This window comes from Oncorhynchus masou, chromosome 6 (genome assembly GCF_036934945.1).
Source record: "Oncorhynchus masou masou isolate Uvic2021 chromosome 6, UVic_Omas_1.1, whole genome shotgun sequence".
In the NCBI taxonomy this organism is placed as follows: domain Eukaryota; kingdom Metazoa; phylum Chordata; class Actinopteri; order Salmoniformes; family Salmonidae; genus Oncorhynchus; species Oncorhynchus masou.
In genome coordinates this window covers 36,535,173-36,561,716 of record NC_088217.1, presented here as the reverse complement: position 1 = coordinate 36,561,716, position 26,544 = coordinate 36,535,173, and the positions used below count along the sequence as shown (strand labels likewise).

The 26,544-nt window shown below is 44.4% G+C and overlaps 1 protein-coding gene across 8 annotated transcripts in view; it reads left to right on the top strand.

Annotated features, from left to right (window-relative positions):
* Window positions 1-732: 732 nt before the first annotated feature.
* ppfia4 (PTPRF interacting protein alpha 4) overlaps window positions 733-26,544 on the top strand; it is a 138,270-nt gene continuing 112,458 nt past the window's right edge. For all 8 annotated transcript variants that reach the window (XM_064968579.1, XM_064968578.1, XM_064968577.1 and 5 more), the window contains exon 1: window positions 733-1,818. In XM_064968579.1, the coding sequence (XP_064824651.1) occupies window positions 1,564-1,818 (255 nt within the window). In that variant the 5' untranslated portion in view covers window positions 733-1,563. The remainder of the gene's footprint in view (window positions 1,819-26,544) is intronic.

Below are 26,544 nucleotides of genomic sequence, written 5' to 3'. Positions count from 1 at the left end.
ATGTTCATATTGTGTTTTTGGGCTAGCGCCACTTGTCCCAGAATCTCCCAGAATGCTCCGCACGGAGCGTGGGCAACGTACACTACGGGCATTAATACGATTTCAATGGATTTTTCCATCTCCTCAATAGTATCTCTGATGAAGGTTGAGTTAAAATCCCAACATATTTTGTCATCTTAAATCTTGTGAAGTTACTATGAAACCATTTTAGCTTACTGACGTCCTACATTTTATGATTTGGTCATGAGTCAAAACATGAATTTATAGTCTTTACAGTGCAGTAGCCTAGCCCACTACAGGAATCGGAAATTGCAATGTCAGCCATAGTCATACAAGAACCTTTGAATGTCCCGGATTTGTGTCATAGCTCTGCCATACGGCGAAAATGCATCAGATGAGAAATAGATTCATGCAGCATTTATAGATATAACACAAGCCTCCAGGCGTGGTGGTGTTACTGAACAACGCACTAAGATAAGACAAACAGAAGCCAATGTTTGGAAGGGTTATGGGTAGACTATTGTCCAATGGGCTATAGGCTAGGCACCCTAATGCATTTGTTTATGAATAACATCCAGTGTATATCCCAATGCGGTATTTTAATTTCCATTTAATTCCAGTTCCATAATTCATAACGGGTCCCATCAGGCTGCGCTGCGCATGACACAATTTTGGTCTCAGTCGCCAGAGCGCGCATGCACGGCGTGGCATAATAGCGCGTCGACGCGCAAGGTGGTGCTGATGTGAGGGGTTCTTCTGCCGCTAGAGCAAATGTTTAATTTTTTATGGAGAGAGCGTTCGAAGATTTTCCGTTGTCTAAACACAATACTGAATTTGTCCGCTGGTCAAAAGGGGGGAAATAAACGACGTGCGACCATGTGGATATCTGTGGTCACATGCGGTGACATCGATGTAAATTATGCTTAAATTGTTTTGTAGAAAGCGGCGAGTTGCTCGGTTTCCGTAGCGGTAGTGGTGACAGCTGCGGGAGCCCGTGTGTGGGAGAGGGAGGAGTGGTGTGTGTGTCTGCTCGGTGGCGGTGTGGAGATGGCAGCGGGGGGTTGAGAAGGCAGATGCCGCAGACATGCCTAGCTGGCTATCGCCGTCTCTCTGTGAAAGGTTATCGGCAACCGGTGTCTGTTGAAGCGAAAGAGCGCCTAATAAACCTCGGAACCCAGATCAGTTGATTGGAACATGTCATCGACAGGGTCAGCGGCGGCATCACAGTGTCCCTGATCTGTCAATCAAATCACACGCACTGGAATTACATGAGTGGCGCGCGGGGTTGGGCGGATGTGCCAGATGAAGCATCGCCGGCAGACATGGAAAAAAGGTCAACAATCGCCTGATTTAAATTTCATGATTTTGGAAGAAAGTTTTTCATTAGATGATTAATGGCATTTTCTAATAATCGCGATCATCAACGATAAATAGTCTATTCACATCAATCAATCATTGTGTTTATTAGCCAGCGGCAGCGAGTAGCCTACAGAGAGCAGAGGATATCACCCATATCATTACAGCGATACACGCCTATAGGACTGTAAACACCAAGCAGCGAATATGATGTGCGAGGTGATGCCAACGATCACCGAGGGGGACTCGGGGGGTCCTCCCCGGGGTGGAGGGGCTCAGAACGGCTCGGACCCGGAAGCCAACTTCGAGCAACTGATGGTCAATATGCTGGACGAGAGAGACAAGCTGCTGGAGTCCCTGCGCGAGACCCAGGAGACACTCATCCAATCACAGACCAAGTTGCAGGGTGCGCTGCATGAAAGGGATGTGCTCCAGCGTCAGATCTACGCGGCTCTACCTCAGGTGAGAGAGAACAGCACACACACATACATGTATCCAATGACCTCCATAACCCAGCAGAGCTTCTGCCAAGAGGTGTGGATCTTAAGGGGTGCCCTCCCCAGACTACTGCTGTTGTGCTAGAGGAGATTATGGTCATGGTCTATAGTTAATCCTCTCTTACCACAGGGTCACTGGTTCAAGCCCCCTTGCTCTTCCCCTCAATCTCTATAATGACCTATCAATGGCAATGAAGGACAGGAGACAAGGAAAGGAGACTGTGGCTGCATCCCGATTCTCCACCCTTCTGCCAAAGTGTGCAATTGCCAACTCCCTGTCATTGGTTTAAAAGCATTGGATTGGTGTAAGAAAGCATTGGATTGATGTAAGGAAGCATTGGATGGAGGGAGTTCTACCATGGAATCCACAGGTTGGTATTTGTTGTAATGAATCTTGTTCTGGAAGCAGCTCCAGTGGTCACTAGCTGGCACAGCCATATTTTTTAATTTTTTTAAACATTTATTTAACTAGGCAAGTCAGTTAAGAAATCATTCTTATTTACAATGATGGCCTAACCCAGGCGACGCTGGGCCAATTGTGCATCCTATGGGACTCCCAATCACGGCCAGATGTGATGCAGCCTGGATCATTAAAATAATTCAAATCAGATTTTAAACCTTGCCTTGATCTTAACCCTAACCATAACCACACTGGTAACCCTGATACCTAACCCTAACCTCAAATTAAGAACAAAAAGCTGTATTTTTGAGATATAGCCAATTTTGACCTTGCAGCTTGCCCATCGAGTGGAAATCGCTCAGTTCTGCCTCCAGGGCAAGATTCATGACATCAAACGTCAGTCTGCATGACATCTATGATGGGTAGTGTGCAATGGTAGAAAGTTGGAGAATTGGGACATAGCCCAAACCCTCATATGCCCAATGGGGTGGACCATACTTTTCTCACTAATGATTTTGAAAAAACTTCTACTCATAAACTGAACATCAAATGATCCTCCGTCTCTTCAACAGTGGATGAATCAAATGTATTATTTTTTATATATTGAAAAGGTGTGGGCTACAGAGAAAAATAGAAGAGTGCAATTTGAGGCCATCTAGAATAGAGTGCTACAAGCACTGGAAAGTTCCAGGGGATGAAGGTTGAGGGAGACTGTGGTTGAGGTGGGAACATGTGCATCTGAGCAGGTTTGATGTCAATCATGTTTGTTGAAATTTGTCTGTGTCTGTTTATTGTAAGGTTGTTATTGTAAAAAATAGTAAATCCTACCAAAAAATGTGTTTCGATTTGGAATGTGTGATTGTGTGTTTTTGAGTTTATTGGAGAACCACACTGCTGATGTGATGCAACCAGTCAAGAGGCTCTCAATGGTGCAGCTTTCTAACCTTTTGAGGATCTGTGGGGCCATGCCAAATCTTTTCAGACTCCCGAGGGGGAAGACTGTGTTGGTGTGTGTGGACCATGATAATTCCTTAGTGATGTGGACACTGATGAGCTTTAACCTCTCGACCTGCTCCACTACAGCCTCATCGATGTGGATGGGGGCGTGCTCGGCCCTCTGTTTCCTGTAGTCCACGATCAGTTTCTTTGTCTTGCAGACATGGGGGAGAGGCAGTTGTCCTGGCAACACATTGCCAGATCTCTGACCTTCTCCCTATAATCTGTCTCATCGTTGTCAGTGATCAGGCCTACCCTGTTGTGTGGTCAGCAAACTTAATGCTGGTGTTTGAGTTATACGTGGCCACGCAGATGTGGGTGAACAGGGAGTACAGGAGGGGACTAAGCACGCACCCCTGAGTGGCCCCGGTGTTGACGGTCAGTGTGGCGGATGTGTTGTTGCCTACCCTCACCACCTGGGGGCGGCCCATCAGGAAGTCCAGGATCTATTTGCAGAGGGAGATTTTTAATCCAAAGGTCCTTAGCTTAGTGATGAGCTTGGAGGGCACTATGGTGTTTAACGCGGAGCTGTAGTCAATGAACAGTATTCTTAAGTAGGTATTCATTTTGTCCAGGTGGGAAAGGGCAGTGTGGAGTGCAATAGAGATTGCATCATCTGTAAATCTGTTGAGGCAGTAAACAAATTGGAGTGGGTCCAGGGTGTCTGGGATGATGGTGTTGATGTGAGCCATGACCAGCCTTTCAAAGCATTCCATGACTACAGATGTGAGTGCTATGGTACAATAGTAATTTAGACAGGCTACCTTGGCTACCTTCTTGGGCACAGGGACTATGGAGGTCTGCTTTAAACCTGTAGGTATTACAGACTGGGTCAGGGAGAGGTTGAAAATGTCAGTGAACACTATGCAGCAGGTCAGCACATGCTCTGAGTACGCGTCCAGGTAATCTGTCTGGCCCAGTGGCTTTGTGAATGTTAACCTGTTTAAAGGTCATACTTACATCGGCTACGGAGAGGGTAATCACTCAATCATCCAGAACAGCTGGTTCTCTCATGCATGGTTCAGTGTTGCTAGCCTCGAAGCGAGCATAGAAGGTATTTTGCTCATCTGGTAGGCTTGCGCATAGCCGCGGGGAGATGTTTGGAGGTGGTGTGATTTCTTCCACAGCGAAGAAGGGAGGGGGGATTTGCCCGCTCTACAGCCGGCTACATTCGTCCGCTAATACAGGAATGGTAAAGGCCCAGTGCATTACTTTTGTGAGAATTTATATATCTTTTGATGTTCAGATTTTTCAGGGGGAGCTTCAGCACCCCTACTTTTCTCAGCTATGTGCTTGCGTTACTGGACAGTTCAGGGCTGGTTTTCCCTTTGTATTCTGCGAGACCTGCCACATCTGACGAGCATGTAGTAGGATTCGATCTTGGTCCTGTATTGACACGTTGCCTGTTTGATGGTTTGTCGGAGCGTGTAGTGGGATTTTTTTTATAAGCGTCCAGATTACTGTCCCACTCCTTGAAAGCGGAAACTCTGGCCTGTTGCCTGTAATCCAAGCTTCTGGGGACGACATCATTGACGCCCTTATTAATGAAGCCTGGTGACTGATGTGATAAACTCCTCAATGCCATCGGATAAATCCTGGAACAGGCAGCAGGTAGCCTAGGGGTTAAGAGTATTGGTCCAGTAATCGAAAGGTCGCTGGTTTGAATTCCCGAGCAGACTAGGGGAAAAATCTGTCTGTCCTTGAGTAAGGCATTTAACCCTAATTGCTCCTGTAAGTTGCTCTCGATAAGAGTGTCTGCTAAATGACCACTTAAAAAAAGATGAATATGTACAGTACCAGTGAAAAGTTTGGACACACCTACTCATTCAAGGGTTTTTATTTATTTTTACTATTTTCTACATTGTAGAATAATAGTGAAGACATCAAAACTATGAAATAACACATGTGAAATCATGTAGTAACCAAAAAAGTGTTAAACAAAGAGATTCTTCAAAGTAGCCACCCCTTGCCTTGATGACAGCTTTGGCATTCTCTGCTTGTAATTATTCCCGCACCACAAACTAGACTATGTAGCCAGATACCTGCCAAAAGGTTGAACAAACGTATCGTTAGGACTATAAGAAAATCCATACGTAAATTGTTAGCGTCGTAAGAAAAGCCATGCGTCAAACATGAATGGATCCGTAAACCTACAAACCCTATGTTACGACTATGAATGAACACTTATTCATTAAATTCTTACTTTATGTCTCCCTTCACTCAGTTACACATCTTTTTTATGCGTACAAACTTTTGTCAGTAATGTGGCATCTGCAAAGGACATGAACCGAACATAGCTAGTCGAAGTTAGCCAGTCAATCAAGCAACTTCAGACCAGACATTAGAGTTGCTTTGCAGCTTCTGGTTTAATTTCCAAAATAAAAGTTTAGAGCTTGTTTTAGAACTGCATTCAATAACAATGTTATACCAGTAGATGACGTAGTATAGACTTGGGCCTTCAGCAAATGACTTGTGTGAGAATGATAAAGACACATAAGAGCCTTGTCTAGAATAACCGCCCGAGCTGCAAAATAGAAAGTAAATATGATTTAGGATAGACCTATTCCACTATATAAATATGCCATGCTGTTTTGTGTTATTTAATGGCCATGCAATTGCATAATTAATTTTTATAGCCACGTGGGGCTTATTTATTTATTGATTTATTGATTTATTTCACCTTTATTTAACCAGGTAGGCAAGTTGAGAACAAGTTCTCATTTACAATTGCGACCTGGCCAGGATAAAGCAAAGCAGTTTGATACATACAACGACACAGAGTTACACATGGAGTAAAACAAACATACAGTCAATAATACAGTATAAACAAGTCTATATACGATGTGAGCAATTGAGGTGAGGTAAAGGCAAAAAAAGCCATGGTGGCAAAGTAAATACAATATAGCAAGTAAAACACTGGAATGGTAGAATTGCAATGGAAGAATGTGCAAAGTAGAAATAAAAATAATGGGGTGCGAAGGAGGAAAATAAATTAATTAATTAAATACAGTAGGGAAAGAGGTAGTTGGTTGGGCTAAAATATAGGTGGGCTATGTACAGGTGCAGTAATCTGTGAGCTGCTCTGACAGTTGGTGCTTAAAGCTAGTGAGGGAGATAAGTGTTTCCAGTTTCAGTGCTTTTTGTAGTTTGTTCCAGTCATTGGCAGCAGAGAACTGGAAGGAGAGGCGGCCAAAGAAAGAATTGGTTTTGGGGGTGACTAGAGAGATATACCTGCTGGAGCGTGTGCTATAGGTGGGAGATGCTATGGTGACCAGCGAGCTGAGATAAGGGGGGACTTTACCTAGCAGGGTCTTGTAGATGACATGGAGCCAGTGGGTTTGGCGACGAGTATGAAGCGAGGGCCAGCCAACGAGAGCGTACAGGTCGCAATGGTGGGTAGTATATGGAGCTTTGGTGACAAAACGGATTGCACTGTGATAGACTGCATCCAATTTGTTGAGTAGGGTATTGGAGGCTATTTTGTAAATGACATCGCCAAAGTCGAGGATTGGTAGGATGGTCAGTTTTACAAGGGTATGTTTGGCAGCATGAGTGAATGATGCTTTGTTGCGAAATAGGAAGCCAATTCTAGATTTAACTTTGGATTGGAGATATTTGATATGGGTCTGGAAGGAGAGTTTACAGTCTAGCCAGACACCTAAGTATTTGTAGTTGTCCACGTACTCTAAGTCAGAGCCGTCCAGAGTAGTGATGTTGGACAGGCGGGCAGGTGCGGGTAGCGATCGTTTGAAGAGCATGCATTTAGTTTTACTTATTTAAGAGCAATTGGAGGCCACGGAAGGAGAGTTGTATGGCATTGAAGCTTGCCTGGAGAGTTGTTAACACAGTGTCCAAAGAAGGGCCAGAAGTATACAGAATGGTGTCGTCTGCGTAGAGGTAGATCAGAGACTCACCAGCAGCAAGAGCGACCTCATTGATGTATACAGAGAAGAGAGTCGGTCCGAGAATTGAACCCTGTGGCACCCCCATAGAGACTGCCAGAGGTCCGGACAGCAGACCCTCCGATTTGACACACTGAACTCTATCAGAGAAGTAGTTGGTGAACCAGGCGAGGCAATCATTTGAGAAACCAAGGCTGTTGAGTCTGCCGATGAGGATGTGGTGATTGACAGAGTCGAAAGCCTTGGCCAGATCAATTAACACGGCTGCACAGTAATGTTTCTTATCGACGGCGGTTAAGATATCGTTTAGGACCTTGAGCGTGGCTGAGGTGCACCCATGACCAGCTCTGAAACCAGATTGCATAGCAGAGAAGGTATGGTGAGATTCGAAAATGTTGGTAATCTGTTTGTTGACTTGGCTTTCAAAGACCTTAGAAAGGCATGGTAGGATAGATATAGGTCTGTAGCAGTTTGGGTCAAGAGTGTCCCCCTCTTTGAAGAGGGGGATGACCGCAGCTGCTTTCCAATCTTTGGGAATCTCAGACGACACGAAAGAGAGGTTGAACAGGCTAGTAATAGGGGTGGCAACAATTTCGTCAGATAATTTTAGAAAGAAAGGGTCCAGATTGTCTAGCCCGGCTCATTTGTAGGGGTCCAGATTTTGCAGCTCTTTCAGAACATCAGCTGAACGGATTTGGGAGAAGGAGAAATGGGGAAGCCTTGGGCAGTTGCTGTGGGGGGTGCAGTGCTGTTGACCGGGGTAGGAGTAGCCAGGTGAAAAGCATGGCCAGCCGTAGAAAAATGCTTATTGAAATTCTCAATTATGGTGGATTTATCACTGGTGACAGTGTTTCCTATCTTCAGTGCAGTGGGCAGCTGGGAGGAGGTGTTGTTATTCTCCATGGACTTTACAGTGTCCCAGAACTTTTTTGAGTTAGTGTTGCAGGAAGCAAATTTCTGCTTGAAAAAGCTAGCCTTGGCTTTTCTAACTGCCTGTGTATAATGGTTTCTAGCTTCCCTGAACAGCTGCATATCACGGGGGCTGTTCGATGCTAATGCAGAACGCCATAGGATGTTTTTGTGTTGGTTAAGGGCAGTCAGGTCTGGGGAGAACCAAGGGCTATATATATTCCTGGTTCTAAATTTCTTGAATGGGGCATGTTTATTTAAGATGGTTAGGAAAGCATTATATAAAAATATCCAGGCATCCTCTACTGACGGGATGAGATCAATATCCTTCCAGGATACTCCGGCCAGGTCGATTAGAAAGGCCTGCTCGCTGAAGTGTTTCAGGGAGCATTTTACAGTGATGAGTGGAGGCTGTTTGACTTCTGAACCATTACGGATGCAGGCAATGAGGCAGTGATCGCTGAGATCTTGGTTGAAGACAGCAGAGGTGTATTTAGAGGGCAAGTTGGTTAGGATGATATCTATGAGGGTGCCCGTGTTTAAGGCTTTGGGGAGGTACCTGGTAGGTTCATTGACAATTTGTGTGAGATTGAGGGCATCAAGTTTAGATTGTAGGATGGCTGGGGTGTTAAGCATGTTCCAGTTTAGGTCGCCTAGCAGCACGAGCTCTGAAGATAGATTGGGGGCGATCAGTTCACATATGGTGTCCAGAGAACAGCTGGGGGCAGAGGGTGGTCTATAGCAGACTGCAACGGTGAGAGACTTGTTTTTAGAGAGGTGGATTTTTAAAAGTAGAAGTTCAAATTGTTTGGGTACAGACCTGGGTAGTAGGACAGAACTCTGCAGGCTATCTTTGCAGTAGATTGCAACACCGCCCCCTTTGGCAGTTCTATCTTGTCTGAAAAGGTTGTAGTTTGGAATTAAAATTTCAGAATTTTTGGTAGTCTTCCTAAGCCAGGATTCAGACACAGCTAGGACATCCGGGTTGGCAGAGTGTGCTAAAGCAGTGAATAGAACAAACTTAGGGAGGAGGCTTCTAATGTTAACATGCATGAAACCAAGGCTATTACGGTTACAGAAGTCGTCAAAAGAGAGCGCCTGGGGAATAGGAGTGGAGCTAGGTACTGTAGGGCCTGGATTCACCTCTACATCGCCAGAGGAACAGAGGAGGAGTAGAATCAGGGTGCGGCTAAAAGAAATAAGAATTGGTCGTCTAGAACGTCTGGAACAGAGAGTAAAAGGAGGTTTCTGGGGTCGATAAAATAGCATCAAGGTATAATGTACAGACAAAAGTATGGTAGGATGTGAATACAGTGGAGGTAAACCTAGATATTGAGTGATGAAGAGAGAGATATAGTCCCTAGAAACATCATTGAAACCAGGAGATGTCATTGCATGTGTGGGTGGTGGAACTAATAGGTTGGATAAGGTATGGTGAGCAGGACTAGAGGCTCTACAGTGAAATAAGCCACTAACCAGAACAGCAATGGACAAGGCATATTGACATTAAAGAGAGGCATGCTTAGTCGAGTGATCAAAAGGGTCCAGAGAGTGGAGAGGTTGGTTGGGGGTCACAGCGATTTAGACTGCTAGCCAGGCCATCGGTAGCAAGCTAGCATAGGATGGACGTCTGTTATTAGCCACCTCTTGCGTTCCGTCAGTAGATTAGTGGTGTTCCGTGAGGTAGAGGGGATTAATCCAAATCACACAACAACAACAAAAATAAAAACAATAGATATAGCTAGAGGCCCAAGAAGGAAAAAAAAACAATAAAAATAAATAAATAAATTGTCCGATTGTCTATTCAGATAGCAGCCGATAAGACAGCTAATGGCTAGCAGGCCGCAGATGGGCGCCCAGGCAACGTCGCGATGGAGGAGCCAGCCGGATAACTCCTTCGGGTTGATAATGTCGGCAGTCCAGCCGTGAAGGCCCGGTGGGGCTCCGCGTAGGCAGCAAAACGGGTCCGGATATGTGACCGCAGCCCAGGAGTGATTGATGGAACTCCTCAGCTGGCTAGCTCCGGAACAACTAATGTTTGCTCCGGAATCGACGAAAGCTTTAAATAGCTTCTGATTAGCTTCTGGATTAGCTTCTGGCTAGCTCCTGGCTAGCTTCTGGCTAGTTTCTGGCTAGCTTCTTGGAGGATTACAGATTTGAGGTAAATAATACTTTTTTATAAATATAAATTGGTGAGGCGGGTTGCAGGAGAGTGTTTTGAAGATTAGTTTATGGAAAAAAAAAAATGTATGAAAAAAGTTGTGTGTATATGTATATATATACGGGACACGACAAGATGAGGACAAAAGACGTCTGAACTGCTATGCAATCCCTGGACAAGTGTGGTGATAATGTAACGATGAATCACACTTTTTCCAGTAGTTGGGAACGCGGACTGTAGACCTTATATTAGGCATTTTGACTGTTTTATTAGTGAATTCCACTCTGTATGTAGGCTTTTTATAGCCATTTGTGTTATACAATCGCATCACACAGAGGGTATATCCATATTAATAAATGAGACAAAACAAAATATTGATTAAGTCTTGGCTATAACCTCTCCTGAGCGAAATAGCCAAGGGGTCCCAAATGATCAAGACTATCTATAGCCTATTCTTATTGCCAGATCTGTTTTCCCTATCAGCCACTGCACGTGCTTCAACTATTTTGGTGAAAAAATATTGAGAGGCTATATTTAGAGGACTGTGAGCTAGGGTCTCTATAGCTGAGCCCTATAATAAAAACAGTTATAAAACACAAATAATGTTCTACAATTAAAAGACACTCGTACCCCAAATTATATCTTAAATTGCAATGCATACAAGTTGAAGGCCTTTTTAATTTGTATAGGCCAACATTAATTATTGAATTATTAAAGTGATAGGCTAAAGAACTTTGGAGAATTTTGACAAATTTGAATACACACATGGATTTCAATAAAGAAATGGATAAGACTGTTCTATTCTGTGATTTAGTTCCTATTGCAACGCAGGCAAATGACTGAATGGATGACATACTGACTGACTGAACTGAATGAAGGATGAGTTGCAAGCATCATGCATGCTCTGCACTTTATTTGGCTAGTAGGCATATAGTCCTACATTAGGGTATAATAACTCTATGACCTCCTGCCTCCAGAAGAGCATCTTCTGAGGCTGATGGGTGCTCTTCCGATGGCGCATGGTGCTGTGGTGCTGCATGGAGATCGCACGCTCTTCAACTGAGCAGCAGTGTTGCGATGGAAGGAATAGCCTGTATGGAGACTACCTAAGACCACTGCAACAGAGTTACCGTAAAGTGTGGGAATAAGCTTGTCAGACTTACAGTACTCTACGTTTAACCTCTCCCTTGTTCATGACCCGATTCATATAAATAATGTGAAATTATTTTAAGTTCATGTGAACCACTCTTACAGAATATGCTTTGGCAAGATTTTGAGTGATCTAATGCATTTCAAAATATTCTATAAAAAAATATATTTTGAGTGGCAAAAACTCCAGTGGTCATACATAATTCATAGATTCACCAAACATCTTTCATTATTATTTGATTCACTATTCCTGGTGTATACTACTGGTTATGATTCATTATTCCTGGTGTATACTACTGGTTATGATTCATTATTCATCTACAATCAAGATGGCATAGCAGTCAGACGTCCTTTGTCCTCATCTTGTCGTATTTTGTGTATACAGTGGGGCAAAAAAGTATTTAGTCAGCCACCAATTGTGCAAGTTCTCCCACTTAAAAAGATGAGAGAGGCCTGATATTTTTCATCATAGGCACACTTCAACTATCACAGACAAAATGAGAAAAAAATTTTTTAATGAATTTATTTGCAAATTATGGTGGAAAATAAGTATTTGGTCAATAACAAAAGTTTATCATTGTTAAATACCCTTTGTTGGCAATGACAGAGGTCAAACGTTTTCTGTAAGTCTTCACAAGGTTTTCACACACTGTTGCTGGTATTTTGGCCCATTCCTCCATGCAGATCTCCTCTAGAGCAGTGATGTTTCGGGGCTGTTGCTGGGCAACACGGACTTTCAACTTTTTTTTCAAGTTTGTGATGAATGACAGGTTGTTTCTTAATGCAAAATAGATTTGGGGTTGAAAATTCAATTAAGCTGCTTTATGTTAAGGGTTTAGTGAAGGCGGGTCATTTTTGACCATGAGGACAAGGAGAGTATACAGAATGTTAAGACTACTAAAGGGTTAAGTATCGAACGTAAAAGTATAAATCATATCAAATTCCTTATATTAAAGCTGCAATATGTACCTTTTTGGGCAACCTGACAAAACTCACATAGAAATCTGAGTTAAAGATCTGTCATTCTCATTGAAAGCAAGTCTAAGAACCGGTAGATCTGTTCTATGTGCGCTATTTCAATGCTTCCCACTTTTAAGAATTGTTTTTGCATCTTTTACTTTCAGTTTTCAACACCAGCTTCAAACAGCTAAAAATACAATATTTTTGGTTATAGAAAATATATTTCACAGCAGTTTAAATGATAAAATGATTTTCTACTTGCTTGTTTTGCCGCATAAACTGAAATTAGGTGAATTATTAGAATTTTAGCAACCAGGAAATGGATAGCCATGGGCACACTCCATAATTTATAAATGAAACATTTGTGTTAGGGAGTCCGCCAGATCAGAGGCAGTAGGGATGACCAGCAATGACGAGACAGCCTACAGGGAGGAGGTGAGGGCCCTGGGATTATGGTGCCAGGAAAATAACCTCTCACTCAAAGTATCTAAAACAAAGGAGCTGATCGTGGACTTCAGGAAACAGCAGAGGGAGCACCCACCTATCCACATAGATGGGACCGCAGTGGAGAAGGTGGAAAGCTTCAAGTTCCTCAGCATACACATCACTGACAAACTGAAATGGTCCACCCACACAGGCAGTGTGGTGAAGAAGGCGCAACAGCGCCTCTTCAACCTCAGGAGGCTGAGGAAATTTGGCTTGGCACCTAAAACCCTCACAAACTTTTACAGATGCCCAATCGAGAGCATCCTGTCAGACTGTATCACCGCCTGGTACAGCAATTGCACCGCCCATAACCGCAGGGCTCTCCAAGGACAAACTACCTGTCCTATATACATTTGTTTTCACCATTATTGAACCAGGTTGGCTAGTTGAGAACAAGTTCTCATTTATAACTGCGACCTGGCCAAGATAAAGCAAAGCAGTGCGACACAAACAACACAGAGTTACACATGGAATAAACAAACATGCAGTCAATACTACAATATAAAAGGTCTACAGTCAGTGTGTGAAAATAAGGTAGGATAAGGGAGATAAGGCAATAAATAGGCCATAGTGGCGAGATAATTACATTATAGTAATTAAATACTGGAGTGATAGATGTGCAGAAGATGAGTGTGCAAGTAGAGATACTGGGGTGAAAAGGAGCAAAATAAATCAAATAAATAATAGTATGGGGGATGAGGTACTTGGATGGGCTATTTACAGATGGGCTATATACAGGTACAGTGATCTGTGAGCTGCTCTGACAGCTGGTGCTTAAAGTTAGTGAGGGAGATATGAGTCTCCAGCTTCAGTGATTTTTTTTTTCTCAGGTTGTTCCAGTCATTGGCAGCAGAGAACTGGAAGGAAAGGCGGCCAAAGTAGGAATTGGCTTAGGTGGTGACCAGTGAGTTATACCTGCTGGAGCGCGTGCTACGGGTGGGTGTTGCTATGGTGACCAGTGAGCTGAGATAAGGTGGGGCTTTACCTAGCAAAGACTTATAGATGACCTGGAGCCAGTGGGTTTGGCGACGAGTATGAAGCGAGGGCCAGCCAATGAGATAATACAGGTCGCAGTGGTGGGTAGTATATGGGGCTTTGGTGACAAAACGGCTGGCACTGTGAAAGACTGCATCCAATTTGCTGAGTAGAGTGTTGGAGGCTATTTTGTAAATTACATTGCCGAAGTCAAGGATCAGTAGGATGGTCAGTTTTAGGAGGTTTGGCAGCATGAGTGAAGGATGCTTTGCTGCAAAATAGGAAACCGATTCCAGATTTAATTTTGGATTGGAGATGCTTAATGTGAGTCTGGAAGGAGAGTTTACAGTCTAACCAGACAACTAGGTATTTGTCCTCATATTCTAAGTCAGAACCGTCCAGAGTAGTGATGCTGGACGGGTGGGTAGGTGCGGGCAGTGATCGATTGAAGAGCATGCATTTAGTTTTACTTGCATTTAAGAGCAGTTGGAGGCCACTGAAGGAATGGTGTGTGGCATTGAAGCTCGTCTGGAGGTTAGTTAACACAGTGTCCAACGAAGGGCCAGAAGTATACAGAATGGTGTCGTCTGCGTAGAGGTGGATCAGAGAATCACCAGCAGCAAGAGTGACATCATTGATGTATACAGAGAAGAGAGTCTGCCCGAGAATTGAACCCTGTGGCACCCCCATAGAGACTACCAGAAGTCCGGACAACAAGCCCTCCGATTTGACACACTGAACTCTGTCTGAGAAGTAGTTGGTGAACCAGGCGAGGCAGTCATTTGAGAAACCAAGGCTGTCGAGTCTGCCGATAAGAATGTGGTGATTGACAGAGTCGAAGCCTTGGCCAGGTCGATGAATACAGTTGTACAGTATTGTCTCTTATCGATGGTGGTTATGATATTGTTTAGGACCTTGAGCGTGGCTGAGGTGCACACATGACCAGCTCTGAAACCAGATTGCATGGAGGAGAAGGTATGGTGGGATTCTAAATGGTTGGTGATCTGTTTGTTGACTTGGCTTTTGAAGACCTTAGAAATACAGGGCAGGATAGATATAGGTCTGTAGCAGTTTGGGTCTAGAGTGTCTACCCCTTTGTAGAGGGGGATGACCGTGGCAGCTTTCCAATCTTTGGGGATCTCAGACGACACGAAAGAGGTTGAACAGGCTTGTAATAGGGGTTGCAACAATTTCGGTGGATAATTTTAGAAAGAGAGGGTCCAGATTGTCTAGCCCGGCTGATTTGTAGGAGTCCAGATTTTGCTGCTCTTTCATAACATCAGCTATCTGGATTTGAGTGAAAGAGAAATGGGGAAGGCTTGGGCGAGTTTCTGTGGTGGGTGCAGGGCTGTTGACCGGGGTAGTGTAGCCAGGTGAAAAGCAAGGCCAGCCGTAGTAGAATGCTTCTTGAAATTCTCAATTGTCATGGATTTATCGGTGGTGACAGTGTTTCCTAGCCTCAGTGCAGTGGGCAGCTGGGAGGAGAACTTTTTGGAGTTTGTGCTACAGGATGCAAATTTCTGTTTGAAAAAGCTAGCCTTTGCTTTCCTAACTGCCTGCGTATATTGGTTCCTAACTGAAAAGTTGCATATCGCAGAGGCTATTCGATGCTAATGCAGTACGCCATAGGATGTTTTTGTGCTGGTCAAGGGCAGTCAGGTCTGGAGTGAACCAAGGGCTATATCTGTTCCTGATTTTACATTTTCTGAATGGGGCATGCTTATTTAAGATGGTTAGGAAGGCAATACAGGGCCTGGGTTAACCTCTACATCACCAGAGGAACAGAGGAGGAGCAGGATAAAGGTATGGCTAAAGGCTATAAGAACTGGTTTCTGGGCACGGTAGAATATATTCAAGGCATAATGTACAGACAAAGGTATGGTAGGATGTGTGTAGCCCGTTCATGTGGTTATGCCGGCAGATCAGTCGTGATGGATCAGCAGGGCTCCGTGTCGTAGAAGGGTCCAGGCCAATTGGCAAAATAGGTATAGTAGCCCTAAAAAAATTCTGATGGACTTCTTCAGCTAACAGTCCATGTGCTCTAGAAAGCAAGCAGGCCGCGGCTAGCAGGCTAGCAGATGGGCATTCAGGAGACATCGAGACAGGTAAGCCAGTTGAAATATAGACTGGCCACTTTAATAATGGAACACTAGTCACTTTAATAATGTTTACATATTTTGCATTACTCGTCTCATGTGTATATACTGCATTCTATTCCAATGTGTCTTGGTCTAGGCCGCTCCAACATTGTTCGCCCAAATATTTATATATTTTTAATTCCATTCCTTTACTTTAGATTTGTGTGTATTGTTGTGAAATTGTTAAATATTACTTTAGATATTATTATTATTAGATATTACTGCACTGTTGGAGCTAGAAACACAAACATTTCACTACACCTTCAATAACATCTGCTAAACACGTGTATGAGACCAATAAAATTTGATTTGATTTGGATGTTCTCTTGATACCTGTGTGAATTGGACCATTTTCCTGTACTGCTAAGCTTTTAAAATGTAACGAGTACTTTTGTTTGTCAGGGAAAATATATGGAGTAAAAAGTACATTTATTTTCTTTAGGATCGTAGAGAAGAGTAAAAGTTGTCAAAAATATAAATAATAAGCCTCTCGGGTGGCGCAGTGGTCTCAGGCACTGCATCGTAGTGGTCTCAGGCACTGCATCGTAGTGGTCTCAGGCACTGCATCGTAGTGGTCTCAGGCACTGCATCGTAGTGGTCTCAGGCACTGCATCGTAGTGGTCTCAGGCACTGCATCGCAGTGGTCTCAGGCACTGCATCGCAGTGGTCTCAGGCACTGCATCGCAGTGGTCTCAGGCACTGCATCGCAGTGGTCTCAGGCACTGCATCGCAGTGGTCTCAGGCACTGCATCGCAGTGGTCTCAGGCCCTGCATCGCTGTGCTAGCTGTGCCACCAGAGACTCTGGATTCAAGCCCAGGCTCTGTCGCAGCCGGCCGCGACCGGGAGGTCCATGGGGCGACACACAATTGGCCTAGTGTCGTCCGGGTTAGGGAGGGTTTGGCCGGTAGGGATATCCTTGTCTCTTCGCGCACTAGCGACTCCTGCAGCGGGCCGGGCGCAGTGCACACTGAACAGGTCGCTAGGTGTACAGTGTTTCCTCCGACACATTGGTGCGGCTGGCTTCCGGGTTGGATGCACACTGTATTAAGAAGCAGTGCGGCTTGTTTGGGTTGTGTTTCGGAGGATGCATGGCTCTCAACCTTCGTCTCTCCCGAGCCCGTACGGGAGTTGTAGCGATGAGACAAGATAGTAACTACTTATAATTGGATACCACGAAATTGGGGTAAAAAAATAACATAGATAAATAAATAAAGTAAAGTACAGATACCCCCAAAAACTACTTAAGTAGTACTTTAAAGTATTTTTACTTAGTGCTTTAAACCACTGAACATGGCTGCCTGCTTGTGCACATGGCCTGTGGCTGCCTGCTTCAGTTTGTGTGTGTGTGTGAACGCACTGTCGAACTGTTGTCAAATCCTGGTAGGTTCAGCTTAATGTTTTATTTCAATTATAACAGACATATTAGTTATCCAGTCAGAAGCCTGGGGCAGAGAGAGGCATTATGTCTGAGACTCGAGCTCACTAAAGCAGACAGTTAACTCCTCACTGAAAGAGCGGATGGGAGAGACCACACACATTCACATACTGTAGTCTGTGAATGTGTGTATGTTGATGTGTGTTTTTGGTTGGGAATAATACCCATCCCTTGTGCTCTGAATGTGCTGATTTAACAGTCCTGACATCATTAAATCCCTGTCTTACCCCACCCTGACACCCTGTCTTACCCCACCCTGACACCCTGTCTTACCTCAGGTTGACACCCTGTCTTACCCTACCCTGACACCCTGTCTTACTCTACCCAGACACCCTGTCTTACCCCACCCTGACACGCTGTCTTACCCCACCCTGACACCCTATCTTACCCCACCCTGACACCCTGTCTTACTCTACCCAGACACCCTGTCTTACCCCACCCTGACACGCTGTCTTACCCCAAAATGACACCCTGTCTTACTCCACCCTGACACCCTGTCTTACCCCACCCTGACACCCTGTCTTACCCCACCCTGACACCCTATCTTACCCCACCCTGACACCCTGTATTACCCCATCCTGACACCCTGTCTTACCCCACCCTGACACCCTGTCTTACCCCACCCTGACACCCTGTCTTACCCCACCCTGACACCCTGTCTTACCCCACCCTGACACCCTGTCTTACCCCACCCTGACACCCTGTCTTACCCCAACCTGACACCAGGTCTTACCCCCTGACCCTGACACCAGGTCTTACCCCACCCTGACACCCTGTCTTACCCCACCCGGACACCCTGTCTTACCCCACCCTGACACCCTGTCTGACCCCACCCTAACACCCTGTCTTACCCCACCCTGACACCCTGTCTTACCCCAACCTGACACCAGGTCTTACCCCACCCTGACACCAGGTCTTACCCCATCCTGACACCAGGTCTTACCCCATCCTGACACCAGGTCTTACCCCAACCTGACACCAGGTCTTACCCCATCCTGACACCCTGTCTTACCCCAACCTGACACCAGGTCTTACCCCATCCTGACACCAGGTCTTACCCCATCCTGACACCCTGTCTTACCCCAACCTGACACCAGGTCTTACCCCATCCTGACACCCTGTCTTACCCCAACCTGACACCAGGTCTTACCCCATCCTGACACCCTGTCTTACCCCAACCTGACACCAGGTCTTACCCCATCCTGACACCAGGTCTTACCCCATCCTGACACCCTGTCTTACCCCAACCTGACACCAGGTCTTACCCCATCCTGACACCCTGTCTTATCCCACCCTGTCTTACCCCAACCTGACACCAGGTCTTACCCCATCCTGACACCAGGTCTTACCCCATCCTGACACCAGGTCTTACCCCATCCTGACACCCAGTCATCAAGGCAAAGGGTGGCTATTTGAAGAATCTTAACTATAAAATATATTTTGATTTGTTGAACACTTCTTTGGTAACTACATGATTCCATGTGTGTTATTTCATAGTGTTGATGTCTTCACTATTATTCTACAATGTAGAAAATAGTAAAAATAAAGAAAACCCTTGAATGAGTAGGTGTTCTAAATCTTTTGACCGGTAGCTTATGTGTAATCTGTGTTTAATGTGCGTTCATGTATGCATATATCTCAGAATAACTTGACTCTAATGACACCCACACACCCACACCAAGTACACACACACCCGAGGATGAATGTGTTCATTAAGCTCAAAGAAAAGAGTCGCAGATTAACATGTTAAGCTATTACGGTTTAAAATGCAGCCCTCTGGGGTGGGCTCTCCCCCAGACAAATGAGCTTTTAAATCAAAGTTCTCTCTCTCCCTACCTTACACACACATCTCCCTCTGCTTTCTTCTCTATTGTATGTGACTGTTTAAGCAGAGTTGTTCTGACACTGTCACAGGAGATGTGTGTGTCTCTGTATGAAGGCCCGGACAGACACTGTGTGTGTGTGTGTGTGTGTGTGTGTGTGTGTGTGTGTGTGTGTGTGTGTGTGTGTGTGTGTGTGTGTGTGTGTGTGTGTGTGTGTGTGTGTGTGTGTGTGTGTGTGTGTGTGTGTGTGTGAGAGAGAGAAGTTCAGGTCGGACTCAGTGGGCCCTGTATCTGGCCCGTGTAGCTAAATGATGTGATAGGGGTTGAAAGCAGCTGTCTCTTTAGTCTGAGCACACACACAGGCTTGTGCACCTCCCCAATATTGTGTCAGCACAGATCCTAAGGAGCAAAAGTATAATATAGGGACAAGGTGGAATCTCATTACACAGGCTCCGACGCCCACCGCATGTGGCAGGGGCTACAGTCCATTACGGATTACAACGGAAAACCCAGCCGTTATCTGTCCAACGATGCCTCTACCAGACCAACTCAATGCATTTTATTCATGCTTCGACAATAACAACACCGTGCCTTGCGTGAGGGCCCCCACCAACCCAGAGGAATTGGTGATCTGACTCTCTTCGAGGCCGTGTTGAGTAAGGTTTTTAATCAGATCAACACTCGCAAGGCCACGTAGCCAGACAGTATTCCAGGGTGCATTCTCAGAGTATGCGCAGAACAGCTGGCAGGCATATTCACAGTCATTTTCAACCTGTCCTTGTCCCAGTCTGTAATCCCTACGTCTCAAGCAGACCACCATCATTCCTGTTCCCAAGAACTCTAAGAGACTATTTATGCTTGATTTGAAAATGTGCTCGGAGGCGCTGTACGGATGGTGTGACGCAATTGCGGAGCCTCTGAATGCATGCGGAAGCCAAGTTGAGCTCGGTACCGCACAGGCTCTGTATAGATCCACATTGACATGATTGATTGACAGTAGGTGGGGGTGGGAGGTCTTGTATAAACACAAACTCATTTCCTTGACAACTTCCTTCACAACAGCTCTGCTCCGTGAAGCACGAGAAGTATGAATGCCCTAACTTCTACAGAGGCTATATCACCATAAATGATGCACGGCCAATGCAGATGTCGGAATGACCATGCAGCGCCTTTAAGGCTTTATACCACAATGTCTATCGCCCTGAAGCACTCACATCAGTAATCATTAAGTGCTTTGAAAAGCTGGTTATGGCACACATCAACTCCATCATCCCAGACACCCTAGACCCACTCCAATTTGCATACTGCCCCAACATATCCATCGACGATGTAATCTGAATTGCTCTCCACACAGCCCTCACCCACATAGACAAGAGGAATACCTATGTGAGAATGCTGTTAATTGACTACAGCTTCAACACCATTGTCCCCTCCAAGCTCTTCACCAAGCTTAGGATCCTGGGACTGAACACCTCTCTCTGTAATGGGATCCTGGACTTCCTCACAGGCCAACCCCAGGTGGTGAGGGTAGGAAACATCACCTCCGCCAAGCTGACCCTCAATACGGGGGCCCCACGGGGGTGTGTGCTGAGTCCCCTCCTGTACTCCCAGTTCACCCAAAAATGTGTTGCTACCCATGACTCCAACACAACAGTGGTAGGCCTGATCACCGGCGACGATGAGGCAGCCTACAGGGAGGAGGTCAGTGACCTGGCAGTATGGTGCCGGGACGAACAACTTCTCCCTCAACTTCAGTAAAACCAAGGAGCTGATCGTGGAGACTAGGAAATGAGCACGCCCCCATCCACATCGACAGGCTGCAGTGGAGCGGGTCGAGAGCTTCAATTTCCTCTGTGTCCAAATCACTAAAGACTTCAAATGTTCCACACACACAAAACCAGGAGTGAAGCAGGTGCTACAGCGCCTCTTCCCCCTCAGGTTGTAAATGTTTGGCATGGGCCATCAAATCCTGATAAAGTTCTACATCTGCACCATTGAGAGCATCTTGACTGGCTGCATCAATGCTTGATATGGCAACAGCACCACCCTCTGTAGGTCAATGCGATTGACAGCCCAGTAAATCACTCGGGCTGGGCTCCCTGCAATCCAGGACCTCTATATCAGGTGGTGTGAAAGGAAGGCCTGGAAAATCATTAAAGACTCCAGACACCCAAGCCATAAACTGTTCTCTCTGCTTCCACATGGCAAGCGGTACCGGTGTATCAAGTCCGACACCAACATGCTTTTGAACAACTTCTATCCCCAAGCCATAGGACTGCTAAATAGTTAACAAAATGGCTACACGGACTATCTGAGTTGACCCTTGTATTTTATTAAAAATGTTGCGCTGTCTCTGTGCACACTGACAGGACTCTACACACTCACGCACACTGACATTCCAACTTACACACACACACACTCACATAATTTGCTCACACACACATAACTGACACTTTTAAAACACACGCATACACACTCACATACAATTATCATATACGCTGCTGTTTCTCTATCATATTCTGATGCCTAGTCACCATCTATCACTCCAGTATTCCTGCACGTAAATATGGTTTTGGAACTGATCCTGTAAATAGCTTACTTACTTCTCATGTTCTTATTAATTCTTATTTTTATTTCCTTTGTTCTAACTTATGGTATTTTTATTACTACACGACATTGATTACTGCATTGTTGGGTTTAGAGCTATCGAGAAAGGCATCTCAGTGTATTTGTGAACTTGACATTGAAACTTGAAAGAGAGAGAAAGAGGTAGAGAAAGGAGGGGTGGAGGTGAAAGACTCAGTAGCCACAGCACCTCTCAGATTGCAGGAAGGAAACAGGGGTATCAAACAGCACCTCTCAGATTGCAGGAAGGAAACAGGGGTATCAAACAACACTGATCGAGGAAGCAGGATATGAAGAAAATGTAGTCTATTTCAGAAGAACAGAATAGCATATTCTGAGTTGTCCTTATGTTAGGCCCTGGTCTGGCTGTGTCATCTGGCTGTGGGCTACATTAGTTCATTTAGCAGACAAGATTGGCTTAGAATTCTGTGGCATTATTTTATAGTATGAAGAATACAATTGAACAAAGCTGTACAAAATAGAAAGGATATTTTATCCAAACGATTTGTGGGTGTGCTCACGTGGCTATTCTGTGTTGAGCAGTTAAAGAAATAGGGATTCCTATATGCTTAATTTAGAGTTATTAATGTAACTTTTGTTGTTTTACAAACATTGGGCTATATGTTTAGATTTTTAATACGTTGTATCTAATGATGATTTGAAAAAACTCGCTTGAAAGGCATGAGCTCTGCTTTGTTTTTTGAGCAGGCTGTACACACTTCATCAGTCACTCATTCACAATTTGACAATCACTTGATAATGGCCCAAATTTCACGGCGGCATCCCCTTTGTGTGTGGTACAAATCCATGCTTTTTGTGGCAAGTGCCCTTACATTTACATTTACATTTAAGTCATTTCTCCTTGAGTACTGTGCGCTCCGAAGCACTTCTGACTCACATGGCTCTCCGTCACGTGATCAGGTCTTCTCACAGGCTACAAGTGAAGACAGACAGATCGGGGAAGTAACCGCGCACGTTCTTATCCAATTCCGAGGTACATATTGAAGATATTGGAAGTGTCCACATTTACTTTTCGTTTACTTTTCGTCAGCCAACAAGATGAGTAGGCCTAACGTCCAGCAAAAGCATTAGCACATGTCAATCTACTATCCCCCATAGTACAAAAGTCGACCTATTCTGTGTGAGAAATAAATATTCCAAATATAGTCTGAGACAGTTGTGGGATGTGATAGATCCCAAATTAATACAACCAGTAGCATTAAAAAAACTATTTTTACCAAATGAGGCTGACGCAACAGATCAGAACTTTTAGCTTAAAATGTTGATAAACTATTAGGCTATTTCTTCACATTATAAGCACAGCAATGCACACATGGCAGTATGTTCCATTAGTGGAAAAACACCATTATCAAAAGTGACCACAACAGCAATTATGCATGTCATGTTTTTATTATAAAGGTGCATTTTTATGGTGAAAATGATCTTTCCCAAACTTGTAACTCACAGGCTGCTTATGTATGCCAGTTAGGCTCTACACCCCTTGTAAAGCAGAATGTGCTTAATTTTAAGAAGTTATTTGGCCACTTTAGTTGTAATACTACAAACCTTATCAAAACATACAGGTTTATGGGCTAGGCTACATGAGGTGTGCGACTATGATTAGAAAAGTCGCAAAAAAAGGCATTAACTCTTATGCTGAGCATCATTCACAGGTGATAATATATCATTCACAAGTGATAGGCTAATATTGTCACCCATCAGACTATTCTTGATTGAATATTGTCTTTACATATACTAATTAATGTGTGAAATTTGTTTTGATTTAGAATGGAACATTATCATGCACCTGTCTTAAAACAGGGCAGCGGGGGGGGAACACATAATCGATGCACTAAATAGCGAATGGAGGACACTTTTTCCGTGGTCCATTTTCATGCCGGCCAGGTAGGCTATACTCCTGTTGTAAATATAAGCAATGTGCTTAATATTAGGAAATAAATATAGTAGGCCTAGCCTATAGAAGCTGATGGCCTCTACTAAAAAGAGGAGGATCCCATCACTCTGTTTTCTCATGCAATTGCATAGCCTATCGAAATGTTGCGCAACATGAGCTCATGTGTTCTCATGAAGTGTTTGATTAGATTTTCGATTACATTTGCATTGATGTCAGAGTGATTAGAGGGACAATAGAATGCTGAGTACCAGGCAGTTAGCACATTTGGTAGGCTACTAATGACCAGCAGCAGCATCAGAGCTTGGAGAAGCCTAATTACAGTGACTAAACGGTTACATGGAATTAGATGACTGCTGACTGCCGGTGTGGTGGTAAATACGGTCACCGCAACAGTCCTACTGGCGCCTCATGCCTCTACACTGGCTGAGGTGAGGTGTACTCACTGTGATGTCAAAACATATACGTCCCATGTGGCCCGGTTGGTAGAGCAGGGTTGTGAGTTCGATTCCCATGGGGGAACAGTAGGAGGAAAGTGTATGAAAATGTAGGCACTCACTACTGTAAGTTACTTTAGATAAGAGCGTCTGCTAAATGACTAATATGTAAATGTAGCTACCATGTGCAGACTGTGTTCCAATTGCATCTTAGGGGTGTTTTGGTAACGTGACAATAAACATATTTTAACTTTTAATCTTCTCCTACTACTTGTTAATAGTTAATGGCTCATTAATGAAAGCTATTATTAAGTGTTACAAGTTTTCCTTGTGAGCCACCAAGTTACCAAACCCAATGTACAACCTAATAGGATTTCCTATGAAATATTGCCTCAGTGGGTCCACAACCCACAATGGAGTCACTGTAATTAGGCTTCTATGTCTTGCTATATTCTACTGCCTGAGAGAGTTACCTGCCTCCACCATCCTCCTCCCATCTCAGATATCACTCTCGCCAGGTATTTTTGTCTCTGTCCTCTTCCTGCCCTTCATCCCTCTATCTCTCCTCCTGCCCTCCCTCCTCCTATCCTCCCTGGTTTTCTATTCCCTCTCTTTTCAAGATGAATTTGAGTCCTGCTCTTATTTCTTCCATGATGCTTTTGTGGGAGTTTGCGTTGATTACAAAACACTAATCAGATTGGTCACAAATAATCAAATTGTCTGAGCAACATTTAAATAAATACATGTTTGTCAGAAAGTTCTTAAAATTGGAACCTGGGACTCTTCCCAAAAGCAATCCATCCTCTCCTCTTCTCCTTATTCTCTCCTTCCCCCATCATCTTGTCCTGCTCATGTCCCTCTCTCTTCCTCCACTGTTTAACTCTGTCCTCTCCTCCTCTCTTTGGTCCTCCTCTGTTCTCTCTCTGTTCTCTCTCATCAATAACCCAGCAGTACTCCATTAGCTGCTCCATTAGGAGACATAACTCCTCCAGAAACGTTCCATCTGCACAGCTCCTCTCAACCCCCTCACAGTACAGTCCAATATTACAGTACAGGGCAGGACAGTACAGGACAGAACAGTACAGCCACTCTAAGGGTACGGTATGGCAAAATAGTAGTCAGCACATAGTCCTTCACACGGAAGTACAATCCAACAGTGGTGTGTGTGTGTGTGTGTGTGTGTGTGTGTGTGTGTGTGTGTGTGTGTGTGTGTGTGTGTGTGTGTGTGTGTGTGTGTGTGTGTGTGTGTGTGTGTGTGTGTGTGTGTGTGTGTGTGTGTGTGTGTGTGTGTGTGTGTGTGTGTGTGTGTGTGTGTGTGTGTGTGTAATGTGCCCACGGCTAGCGTTGCATACGCATCAGTGAACAAGGCTGCTTCATGCACCATGACGGGAGAATATTAAATTAAATCAAATCAAAATCAAACGTTATTATTCACATGCTCCGAATACAACAAGTGTAGACCTTACAGTGAAATAGTTACATACAAGCCCCTAACCAACAATGCAGTTAAAAAAAGGATAAGAATAAGAGATAAAAGTAACAAGAAATTAAAGAGCAGCAGTAAAACCATCAACATTATGTACAAAATAAGTACAAAAATAAATTACCAACAAAAAAACACAATTGGCTGAGGGCACGTAAAACGTCTGCCATCTTCTCCGGCACCATCTTACATTAAGAGGGTTATTCAGTGAAAAAAATATCCACATTCACTTATAACTTCCAAATCTTACATCGTACAATGTTATATAACAATAAACCTCGTCAGTCAGTCAGGGTTACCATGGTAGAGTCAGTCAGGGTTACTGTCAGAGTTACCATGGTAGAGTCAGTCAGGGTTACTGTCAGAGTTACCATGGTAGAGTCAGTCAGGGTTACTGTCAGAGTTACCATGGTAGAGTCAGTCAGGGTTACTGTCAGAGTTACCATGGTATAGTCAGTCAGGGTTACTGTCAGAGTTACCATGGTAGAGTCAGTCAGGGTTACTGTCAGAGTTACCATGGTAGAGTCAGTCAGGGTTACTGTCAGAGTTACCATGGTAGAGTCAGTCAGGGTTACTGTCAGAGTTACCATGGTAGAGTCAGTCAGGGTTACTGTCAGAGTTACCATGGTAGAGTCAGTCAGGGTTACTGTCAGAGTTACCATGGTAGAGTCAGTCAGGGTTACTGTTAGAGTTACCATGGTAGAGTCAGTCAGGGTTACTGTCAGAGTTACCATGGTAAAGTCAGTCAGGGTTACTGTCAGAGTTACCATGGTAGAGTCTGTCAGGGTTACTGCCAGAGTTACCATGGTAGAGTCAGTCAGGGTTACTGTCAGAGTTACCATGGTAAAGTCAGTCAGGGTTACTGTTAGAGTTACCATGGTAGAGTCAGTCAGGGTTAC